The sequence below is a fragment of the Vigna unguiculata genome, chromosome 9, assembly GCF_037176805.1.
Source record: "Vigna unguiculata cultivar grain cowpea cultivar isolate G323 ecotype 2 chromosome 9, ASM3717680v1, whole genome shotgun sequence".
NCBI classification, from domain to species: Eukaryota; Viridiplantae; Streptophyta; class Magnoliopsida; order Fabales; family Fabaceae; genus Vigna; species Vigna unguiculata.
The window spans coordinates 30,394,432-30,406,258 of NC_140800.1; the positions used below are offsets into that span (position 1 = coordinate 30,394,432).

Consider the following 11,827-nt stretch of genomic DNA (forward strand, 5'->3'; position numbering starts at 1 on the left):
TGGATACTCGCAGGTAACGGATATGTGTATTTTTTATAGGGGTGGCAAAACGGGCTGGGCCCAACGGGCCAGCCCGTCAACCCGTGCTAAAAGGAACGGGCTGGGTTGAATATTTCAACCCGTCAGCCCGTTCTGGCCCGTCCCGTCCAGCCCGTCAACTTGACGGGCCAAAGTACGGGCTGGCCCGTCCTGACCCGTTGGTCCGTTTTAAAAAAATAAAAAATAAAAATAATTAAAAAGATTAACTTTTTAGATTATATATTTTAAATGTAGAAATATATAATAGTATTGTAATTTAAATCATCAACACCTACAAATTAAGTTTGAATTATTAGTTATAATTGAATAATTTAATATGTAAATTTAATAATTATTTTAACTTATCTAATTAAAAACATTAACTAATCAATTAAAATTTAAAATAATATTTTATTTGATTAAATATGACTTTAATAATAATTTATATGTATATATAAACAAATTTAAAAAATAAAACAAATTAAAAAATTTGAAAACTAATTAAAAAAATTTTTAAAAAAAATTAGACGGGCCAGCCCGGCCCGGCCCGTTAGCCCGTCCTATACGGAACGAGTTGTGATTATTGGCCCGTTTCTATTTGACGGGCTGGCCCGTCCCGGCCCATTTTTTGACGGGCCACATACGGGCCGGGCCAAAACGGGCCGGGATGGCCCGTTTGCCACCCCTAATTTTTTATATCTGCATGTTAACGGGACGAGTACGCATATGATAGTATCCGAACCTGCAATACTCTCAATTAAATTAAAAAGGATTTAAAAAAAATGTGATTAAAGCATTAACACATTAATTTTAATTGGGTTATAGTTTATTAATTGGTTTTGAAAAGTCTTCATTTCTTTGTAATATCTCTTTGATTCAATCTGGTCCTATTTTTTTTCAAAATAGAGTAATATTGTGTCTCTCCAATTTGAGACCAAATTTATTATTTGTATAAATGTTATACTAATATTTTTTTATTAAAACTGACTTTTTAACATATTACATTATTGTATATTATTAAATCATGTTTTGCTAATCATTTTTTTCAAAAATAGAACAATATTGTCTCTCTTCAATTTGAGACCAAATTTATTATTTGTATGAATGTTATACGAATATTTTTTATTAAAAATAACTTTTTAATATATTACATTATTGTATATTATTAACCCATATTGTGTTAATCATTTCTTTTACCACTAAATTTTAATATAAATATCATCAATACTTAATTTTATAAAAATATTTATACTTAATTAGTTTTAATCTTATAAAAACATGGATTAAACAAATATATTTCAATTATTAAAAAAAATTGAGAAAAATAGATAAAAAGACATAAGTATGAACTAAATTGAATGAAAGAAACATATATAGAGACTATATTGAAATCAAGACAATGACACTTGATAGTGACATTTACATGTGACATTGTCTTGTCACTTGGTACTATTAGTGGCGCATGTCACACCAGGAACTTGACACATGACAACAAAATTTTTTGTAAAAATAAAAATTAAAAAAAAAACATATTGACAAGTGGCATGTTGTTAACGATATTAGTAATTTTTCTTTAAAATGGACCTAATTAAGATATTTTTTAAAAATTTGAAACACAATTGAAACTTTATAAAAAGCGAAGACAAAATTGATAGATTATTACCAAAGTGGAAACCATCAATTACCATCAAAGTAATTAAGTCTATACTTTATTATGTTCTAGATTCAATTACATTGTTAGATCAATTATCACATTCGGGGTATTGTCTGTTCTAGAGTTTGGAGTTTTGTTATGGATTTGACCTTAAAAGGTGTCTTAGAAAGTTGGTTGAAGGAGGGATGTGTATTTAAACTAACCACCTTGTTATACTCAAATCCTAATCAATGTGGGACTATTGGGTTTATTGGAACAAACCCTTCCGTGGTGGCCGCTTTGGAGCTTGTAACTTTGTCTTTAAAAGGTGTCCTAGAGGGTCAAAGGAGAAAGAGTATTTAAATTGTTATTAACCTCAACTCCTCAGCGATGTGAGACTATTAGGTGTATCAGAACAAAACCTCCAATCGAGGCTATAGGAAATTTGGTTCCCACACACGACACCAAGGAGGAAGAATTATTATCCGTTTTAGAGCTTGAAGTCATCTCACGATTTTTTCCTTATTAAAGGGTTAAAGAAGGAATGTGTATTGAAACTGACTTTGGTCTCAACTCCTTAGTGATGTAGGACCATTGAGTGTATTAGAACAATATTTATATTTATTTTAAAATTCTAAAACTCAAGTTACTATTAAAACAATGATAAATTTATCTTTTCAAAAGTAAAAATGAATCGATTTATTTTTGCTAGCAATATTGTATTCATTGTATTTTAGTTGTCAATTACATATGATTTTAATTCAAGTTCAGATTCTCTACTGATCTTTTTGGTACTATCATCTGTTGAGTATTAAAAATACACTATGTTGATATTTTAAATATCTTTTCAATATATTTTAAAAGGTCAAAATTAATGATAATAAGTGTATTATGAAGATACAATATAGAAACAACACAAAAAGTTCAGCATATAATCCAAATTCTTTTAATTCCTATTGTACATAAAAAAAAATTATGTTTAAGTTGCTTAACGTTACATTTGTCAAGGAATTTAATGTCGATCTATATCATATTCGTTCCTAATTAAATGTTAGAGGAAGTGTATGTTACCTTGTAATTAATGTCATAGTTTGGATGTGCAAGAGACACATTATTAGGCTTCACAAAATGAGCATAATTTTGTGATAATTTATTATATATGCTAACTTTAAATTGTTACTTTGAAGATTTGTAATAGCATGTGTTCTTATGATGAGTATAATGTATATGTAGACGAACCGTGTCAATGTGGTAGAGGATGATTAAGTATGGTGACATGTCTTACGAGACTCCTACGTGAGATGAAACCCAAAAGTACATTTTGACAAGCCCATAAAGAAAGTGAAAAGGGTTTGTTCATACTATAATGTCACCAAAAGGCACTTGTTAAACATAAAAAGTGCATGGACCAAGTAGCTACATTTATTTGATATCCATTTGAATAATTCTTATTATTTAATAGTTTTAATTACTTCAATACAGTCTTTTATGTAATTATTGTTAAAAATATTTAATATAATTTAAAAAATAAATAAATTATCTATTGTTACTAACTTTTATGGACCACTAATTTTATAGGTCAATGTTATTTACAGCGAATGATTTTTAACTTTATTATGAATTATTATTTTATTTAATCATAATTATTATAATTTACTTTTATTTATTTCTTTTTATCTATAAATATTACTTATTGACACGAGGAAAATGAACAATGAATACAATTTATACAAGTGTTTGTAATTTTTATATTCTTCTTTTATATGTTCTTTTAAAACTTTAAAACATAGTTGTATCCTAACAAAGAAACTCATATAATTATTTTTACGCTATTTAGGGGGACATTTTTCCACTAAAGACAATGTTTTCTGTGTTTTAATCCAGATTCTTTATAATCTTTCTTTATTTATAATTTTATCCTATATTTTTTTTTGTTATAAAATATGTTTTGTTTTATCAATCTTTAACTTTGTATTATTATTATTATTATTATTATTATTATTATTATTATTATTCATTGATTATTTTTCAAACAACTTAAATAGGAATTAAGTTTGTCCAATGATATATTTTATTTATTTTAGTCACTACACTTCGTGGTAAACTACTTTTAATGGCATGTAGCATTTTTTTTCTAAAAATGTTTATCTTTATTTATATATATATATATATATATATATATATTATTATTATTTATTTGCTATTAGAATGTTAATTAACATAATTGTTATTTTTTTTAGGTTTAATAGGTTTTTTTATTTTTATATTTAGATTTTTTTTTGTGTAATTTCACAACTTTTAAAATTTTTAATTGAATCTCATTTTTTTCTAAAAATGGTCAACTTGATCCCTTTTGTTAAATTATTGTTCATAATTTAAAAAAAAAATGATGACGTGACATAATAAATGTACATGACATATTTTGCTCCTACATGGATATACTAGATGCACATTAAAGTTAGAGGAAGCTTGAGAGTAAGGATGAGGAACAATAAAGTAGTACTATTAGATGCGGGAATCTTTTGAGGATTGTTTTGTTGCATCGTTTTTGAATAGGTGTTATGAGACTTAATGCTATGTGTTTTTTATTTGATAAAAAAAAATAACTAGTTAAATATGTTTTTGGTCTCTCAAGTTATAGTAAAATTTGAAATTAGTCATTTTTTAAAATTTTTGACTAGTTTAGTCCTTCATCTTTAAAAATACGTGAATTTAGTCATCCTAACCAAATTTTGTGAAATTTATATGACGTTTCAAGTGCATTTCATTATAGTATTTGAATTGTTTACACCGTTTGACACATTTTTGCTTTAATGTTAACTCAAATACTATCATAAAATGCGTTTAAAATGTAAAATAAACTTAACAAATTTTGGTAAGAAGACAAAATTCACGCATTTTTAAATATGAATGATTAAATTGGTATAAAATTTCGAAGAGGTGCTAATTCTAAAATTCACGAAAACTTGAGGGACCAAAAACATATTTAACCTAAAAAATAATAATGTTGTGCTTTTACATATTCTTTCTTTATTGCTCTTTAGTATGAAGTTGTGATTGGAGTTATTTGAGTTTATCTGTGTAGAAGTTGTAGCTTAACTTGTGTTGGAAGATAATGATGTCAACGTTGAAAGATAATGCTAGTTGTCACATTTTTTTTCATTTATTATGTCACATCATCACTTTCTCACATTGTTAATGCTAACTGAACATCATATTGACTCATTTTAAATAAAATTTGAACCAAATTGAGAATTTGAAAAATCGTGGAATTACATTGAAAAAGTATTTAAACAAAAAGACCTATTTAAATTTTTATATAAGGTATTTATAATTATTATTTCTCTTTAACTACCCATATAAAATTAAACAAAATTCTATATTGCATAGGTTTAAGTCATTAAACAAAAAAAAAATACTCTTCATAGATTAGTGCATAATCGATTACACATGAAGACACAACTAATTATTCATCAATGTAAGAACACTTTTTCATCATCTTTAAGAAACACGATGAAGATTGAAAGCAAAGTCATAACAAGCAAATTTTCACTTGTGTTTCTCCTCTTTTAAATTACCCACATTAGAGGCAGCACTCTTATTATGCCTCTCCTTTCTTTTATTGTTGAGAGATTCAATAGAAACAAACAACTAATTTACACATAAGTAGTAAATCAATAAAAAAATCAGTGTTAGAGTTACTTTCCTTAATCACATCCAACCATTTTTTCCATTATATAATAATGAATCAATAATAATAAGGATTTGCATATATAGAGAAGTTAACTCATTCATTTGCTTATCTTCTTTATCTAGTGCTAATTTCTTTCATGATTGGCACATTAAAGCTTATTGTACATGATCGTGAACATCTCAAACAATATAGTATGACAACGTCTCAACACCAACTATTAAGGATTAAACATCTCAACAACAACTAATAAGGATCAATCATAATTAACAAGAAAGATTTAGGCATAAATCATATTAACAAAACCCTAAAAAACTCCAAAAATGTAATCACTTAAACAACCTAGGCCCAACCACCAAGTAAAAGTCTAAAATTTCATTATAAATAACATTGATCACGAGGTAAGTTACTACACATTCAATATAACATTTATTACCATCTAATAAACATGCCTAACTTAAGTGTTGGAATGTCTTCTATAGGCACACCCACATCTCTTAGAGATACCTTGAACTTAGCACAACTTGGGTTATATGGAAAAAGAGTAGGAACATCTCGGTGTGCGAAAGTGTGTTAGCACATCGACGTTTATGTTACCCAAGTCAGCCTATACACAACAAAATGTGTTGTCACGTGTAGGGTTTTTTCTACCTCTTTCAACGTTTCGTATTGAGTTGGTTCACCAGACTTCCTTTATTTTTTATTGACTGCTTTAGCACACCAGTGACGCAATTTGGCACCCAGTTCGCTACTAGTTGTCCTCACTATCTCACTTCGATAGAAATTGTAAATATAAGGCAAGAGAAAGGAGAGTCTCTACACATCTTTATGGAAAGCATTGGGAATTTGGTGCTCAACATCCAGAATCTCAACCTAAAGGTAGCGTTACATCACATGGTCACAACTTGTAATCAAGACCCTTTGCGGTGACCTGTGTAGGACACCAACAACTAACTTAGACAAATTAAGATAGAGAGTCGCTAAGTTCATGTAGTTGGAAGAGTTAAAAGACTTTCGAAATAAGATGAGGATCGAGATGGGTGACTCGGAGAAGAAGTCAGCTGATCGTGAACATGTGAACAAAGGCGAATTGAAGGCCTGAAAATTGAAGACTTTTAGGTTTGCCCAATACAACCCTTCAATGCTCCAAAGTCTTGTGTTTTAGAGGAAGCGCTTCATATATACATGTTGGTGGTCCTTCAAAAAGCCCAAATGCGTCATAATGCAGACATGAGTAGGCATTGATACCATCACAATTTTGGACACACAATCGATGAGTGTGTAGCACTCAACATATGAAATTGAAGAACACATGCAGTCCAAACATCTCAAACAATTGGTCTGGAAGGATGAGGGAGAAGGCTCATGGGATGAGTTGAAAAGATTCGATGAACGAAAAGAGAGTCGTAGGGATCGCAACAAAGATCATCGGGCAATAGAGGCCCCAACCACCTAAGAAGAAAGACTGATTGAGCATAAACCCTTGTTAAAGGGGGGTGATCAACACCATATTAGGAGTTTTTGTCAGGGGTGGATCCTTAACTTCAACTCGGAAGAGACACTTGCGAGTAATGCAGTCAATTAATGTTGTTAATATGTTGTCTAAGAGAATGATGCCTCCAATCACTTTTAAAAACACGAACTTCAAGGCCATAGATCCTAAATAGAATGACCCTATGGTTATAACAATTGAGTTCGAGAACTTCACGGTCAAGAAAACATTGATGGATCAAGGTAGCTCAGTACACATCCTTTGCTAGAAGGCATTCAAGAAGTTAGAACTTTTCGAAGATGACATGCACCCTTACGTTGATGAAGTCAGAGTTGAACTAGTGGGGGATACCAAGCTTGTCACCATACAAGAAGGAAGGGAGGTGAAAATGGTTAATCGCTTAAAGAGAATGTCGACTATTTGCATGGACAACTGTAGACATACCAGGAGTTGATCTAAGGGTAGCCTGCCACAAGTTGTTCGTTTATAAAGAAGCAATACCAGTGTCTTAAAAAAAGAGAAAGTTAGGAAAGGAAAAGAGAAAAACAACAAAAGTTGAAGTTGATAAACTCTTACAAGTCAGCTTTATCTGAGAAACACACTACACAACTTGGTTGGCCGATGTTGTCCTAGTTAAGAAGGCCAAGGGAAAGTAGCACATGTGCACTAAGACTACACATAACAAGGCTTGCCCAAAGGGCATGTACCCCTTTCCTAATATAGATCGGTTGGTGGACGACACAACAGGATATTAGCTCTTAAGTTTGCTAGATGTTTATTCAAGGTATAACCAGATACTCATGGCTACAAGTGATAAAGCTAAAACCACTTTTGTTACGAAAGATGCAAACTTCTATTAAAAGATATGTCCTCCAGTCTTAAAAATGCAAGAACAACTTACCAATAACTTATAGACCAGTGCTCCGAGAACTCCTTAGCCAAAACATAGAAACATAAGGAAATAACATGGTAATCAAATGAGACTCATTCAAATTTAGTCATTTCTAAGTTTTCCTTAAACATTTCTATGCAAAGTTTCACTAAAAATTTATTGTCAGATAAGTTTCGTTATTATTTTTTTTTTTAAGAAAATTTTTATCAAAATCAAATTTAATAACAACCATCTCATAACATTTATTTTGCATACAAATAAAAAAAATAAAATAAGAGAAATTACATTATATAACTTCTAAAATATAGTTTATACATAACTTAACTTTTGATAGTTTCTAAAAAATAGTTTATACATAACATAACTTTTGACTTATAGAAAGTTAATTTCATTTTTTTTTCTTTTAGTTTTCCTTTTACAAGTTGTTATGCAAACGCTACCCAAAATTTAACAAATGATAAAAAAATGAGAATATAATTTAAAGATTATATTATTTTTAGATAAATGTATAGTTTCTTGTATTATTTTTGAAGGTGAAAACTTTGTATGCAAGTTAAATAATTTCAAATATCATGGTATATGTATCTTCAATTGGCAAAAAATTAAAAAAGAAAATCATATCATTAAAAGTATATTTCAGAGCTAAAGACATAATTAAGTCATAATAACAATATTTGATCCAATAGGGAGGAGTTGGAGTCTGAGTGGGAGTAGTTATAGATTTCGTGAGTTCTCTCTTCACATAGCTTCGCTTTTTTCTTTTTTGCTTCTCAGAGTTCTGAACTTGACCGACGTCGTTTCACCTCAAAGCGCTTCGAGAAAATGGCGTTCTTGTTGAAGAAAACAACCGTTGCTTCCCATTTTGTAACTCAGTCCAAGGTATTCCTATACTTCATTTCTATGACATATTGAATATAATTGTTAATTTCATTTAACGATTCGGTTTTCCTTTATCTTATACCGAAAATCCCTTTTGAGAAATCAGAAGACTGAAGAATCCGCTTCTTTTCCGCGCCGTCGATTCCACGTTGAGCCTGGTCCTCGTGAAAAAGCTGTAAGGCGTATTTATTTTATTATAGTTAGATTTGTTATTGTTTTTCACGATTAAAGTAATTTCGTGCATCTGGATCACCTGTTTCTACTTATAATTTCTTTTATTTAATTTGGCAATAGACAAATTAGGGTTTAAAAAGACCTCATTCTCGACTTAGTCAGTAAAAATGGAGAGTTTTCTTTTGATGGATTCATTTTGTAAACAAATTTTGGCATTCGGGATTAAGCAAATTTCTGAAACGTGATTTTGATCCTGTCTCAACGAATTTGTCATTTGCTATTTGTGGTATCGTTGAAAGAAATAAAGAAATTATTTTGTAGTTTTTAATTTTTTTTTTTAGCTTTTGCAAATTCGTTGTACAAGTTAACGTGCTTATCTCTCTTGGCACACATTTGTTTGCTTGTGCATTCATTTTTATCGCTTGTATTTTTGTTGCAGCTCTTAGCTGAAGATTCAATTCTGAAACCATTCAAATCGTATAAGAAGAGTGTAAAACAGCTCAAAAGAATTGGGGATGTTCTCACGGTTGTTGTTGTTGCAGGTATGTGTCTTTAACTCTTATTTTGGTTGAAAGAGTGAGGGTTTTTTTGTGGTATTGTGGTTTGTGAATGGAAGTTGAAAGACTTTGATTTGAAAAATGAAACTGTAAGTAGTACTTTATTATTATCCTTTAAGCATTGAAATCGCTTGTTAATGAGCTGGACTTTGTTGTGACAGTTTATGTGCTTGTGAAGCTGTTTGGAATCTTAAGTCTGGTAGTTGCTTAATCATTTGAACAGGACTCATGATTTATCTTCGAATATTGTTTTTGTTTCATTTCAAATTTGTTGGCCTTATTGTCGTTCACAAATCATTCTAAATGTTAAGTTTATCCGTGTAGTCCCAATTGGCTAACTTTCAAAACCATAATAATTTTGAACAAAAAATATGGTTTTTCATTTCTTTCTATTAGGTTCTCAAAGCAGGTAACTGACATGTGAATTTTTTTCCAAAATCAATAGCTTCTGATGATTCTATGTTTGCGCAATTTCAGAAAAAAATCTGATTAAGTTTTATCGATAAGATACTGTAAGTTCTTATATCATTTAGTCTTACCTAGTTCTTTGAGAAGGGTGTCCTTCAGTTGAAGTGGTCTTGGTGGTGTTTTCCAAACTAAAATAACCAGCTAAATGCACATGTGGTAAGCTTCAATGAAAAAGAATTGTTCAAATATGAGTTAATAATTGGTTTCTATGAGATCAAACTCACGAACAATTTAGTTGAAAATGGTCTGAGCCAGATTTACTGTTTGGCTTAGGCATTGCCCTCGGTGATTTGGAAATATAGCATGTGCCTCATTGCCTTTGCAGTTTGATTACTGAAACCTGATTGCTTCACCAGTAAATTTGGATTAGTATGATAGGTTATGAAAAGTACTTTATGATTTATTTATTTTTTTCTGAAATAATAACTTTGGAAAAAAGGACGTAGTACTCTCTATTCCCTTGAGTGTTTAACCTTGGGCTTTTTGATATTGTCATTGTTAGAGGGCTTTTTTGTGTTAGAGCCAATAGGACATATTTCCTCCTGAGTATATTCTGTGTACATGTTTCTTCCATGCAGATCATTTCCTCAAATGTTAGCAATTCTAGCATTGAACAATATGGGCTACTTGCATAGTTGTTTAAAGGTCTATTTATATTATGATCACTTTCAGCAGTGTAAAGAATATTCTATTATTTGCTATTTGTTAAGACGTTTCAGATTTTGGTAAAATTTGTTTAGCTTGTTGAAATCTTGATTTCTCAGTTGTTTCTTTTCATGGACACCTTTTACTGTGTTTTGGCATTATTCACAACTAGGAACACGTGTGAATAATAATATCATGATAGCACTCATTAGTTGACGATTCTGCACAAAAATATTTTGCATTACCTATCCATGTGTATCTTGAATATAGCCTAGTTCGTAGTATGTTACTACTCTTGAAACATTCATTCTAATTTCTCTACCTGTTCCATCTTTTCAATGTTGTTTGCTTATTTATGACGTTTCAGGATGCTGTTACGAAATATATGTTAGAGCTGTTACACGAGAGGATGCACAAAAACAGTAACATTCTGAAAGTTCTTTGACAAAAGCGAATATTGGGAGTTAGTTGTATTTTGTTGGATGTTTGTGGCAACAATTTGGACTGTTATTAGCCATTTCAGAATAAGCAGAAAAGTATTTGAACCAAAATAGTCTGTGCATGGGCAGCTTTTTCACCATTTTATACTGTTTAGTGAAATACAATTTCATGGCTTCAGTCTGAGAAACAGATATGATTCCTTCAACCAAGTTTGAGGGCGAGTAATAATGAGGTGTCGGGTGTGATGATCTATTAGTTGTTTAATGCAATTCTATAATCAAGCTTTGCCTGAAATGTTATTGAATGTGATAATCATATATCAATGGGAACTGTAATCCGTTGTTGGTCGAATCGTATTAATGAGAATTGCAAACTCTAGTGCCTGACATATATTTTGGCACATCGTTGTATGGTAGGCTGGAGTTCTGCCAAACCTTTTTTTTAAGTTTAAAGCAAGTTTGATTTTTTTTTAATTAATAATAATGTTTATTTTAAATTAATTATTGATTAATTTTCAAGTAAGAAAGAGAAATAGAAAAATTCATAGCTTTACAAAAGCAAGTGATTTATCTTTAACCAGTGAGCATAGAACTCCGTTCACCCAAAAAGTATTATTTTTTAAGGTATGGTTTTAGTCTCTAGTTATGGATTTTGAAATTTAAAAACTCTATTGAGTTTGAATTTTAAGATTTAGGATGTTGTAATATTTTAAATTTTAAAATTAGGGTTTAAAAAATTACTTAACTACATTTTAGGTCTTGATAAATATTTATAGAATGATGACTACCTTCTCCATATCCTCAATATTGAAGGTTAGATATTTCTATCACCAGGGTGGTATGGTTCCTACAGTACATTCTTTAGCTACTTAAATATCATAATTCAAATTCTATTATGCAGTTGTTCTGTTTTATGGTCATGTAGATATTTTTGTTGA

The 11,827-nt window shown here is 30.2% G+C and overlaps 1 protein-coding gene across 2 annotated transcripts; it reads left to right on the plus strand.

Annotated features, from left to right (window-relative positions):
• Positions 1 to 8,380: 8,380 nt before the first annotated feature.
• LOC114196100 (succinate dehydrogenase subunit 7B, mitochondrial-like) lies at positions 8,381 to 11,184 on the plus strand. 2 transcript variants are annotated; one of them, XM_028086625.2, is made up of 4 exons: positions 8,381 to 8,605; positions 8,712 to 8,780; positions 9,219 to 9,321; positions 10,817 to 11,184. In XM_028086625.2, exons 1-4 carry the CDS (start codon positions 8,549 to 8,551, stop codon positions 10,873 to 10,875), a joined length of 288 nt encoding a protein of 95 aa, XP_027942426.1. In that variant the 5' UTR covers positions 8,381 to 8,548; the 3' UTR covers positions 10,876 to 11,184. The 2 variants fall into 2 exon arrangements, with proteins under 2 accessions (XP_027942426.1, XP_027942427.1); XM_028086626.2 differs by having other exon boundaries at positions 8,401 to 8,605; positions 8,715 to 8,780.
• Positions 11,185 to 11,827: the final 643 nt, after the last annotated feature.

What these genes read in the sequence shown, in the direction of transcription:
- LOC114196100 (XM_028086625.2), top strand. Translation starts at nt 8,549, where the DNA reads ATGGCGTTCTTGTTGAAGAAAACAACCGTTGCTTCCCATTTTGTAACT. An exon ending in CTGGTCCTCGTGAAAAAGCT is followed by an intron (nt 8,781 to 9,218) that starts GTAAGGCGTATT and finishes TTTTTGTTGCAG; the next exon opens with CTCTTAGCTGAAGATTCAAT. An exon ending in CACGGTTGTTGTTGTTGCAG is followed by an intron (nt 9,322 to 10,816) that starts GTATGTGTCTTT and finishes ATGACGTTTCAG; the next exon opens with GATGCTGTTACGAAATATAT.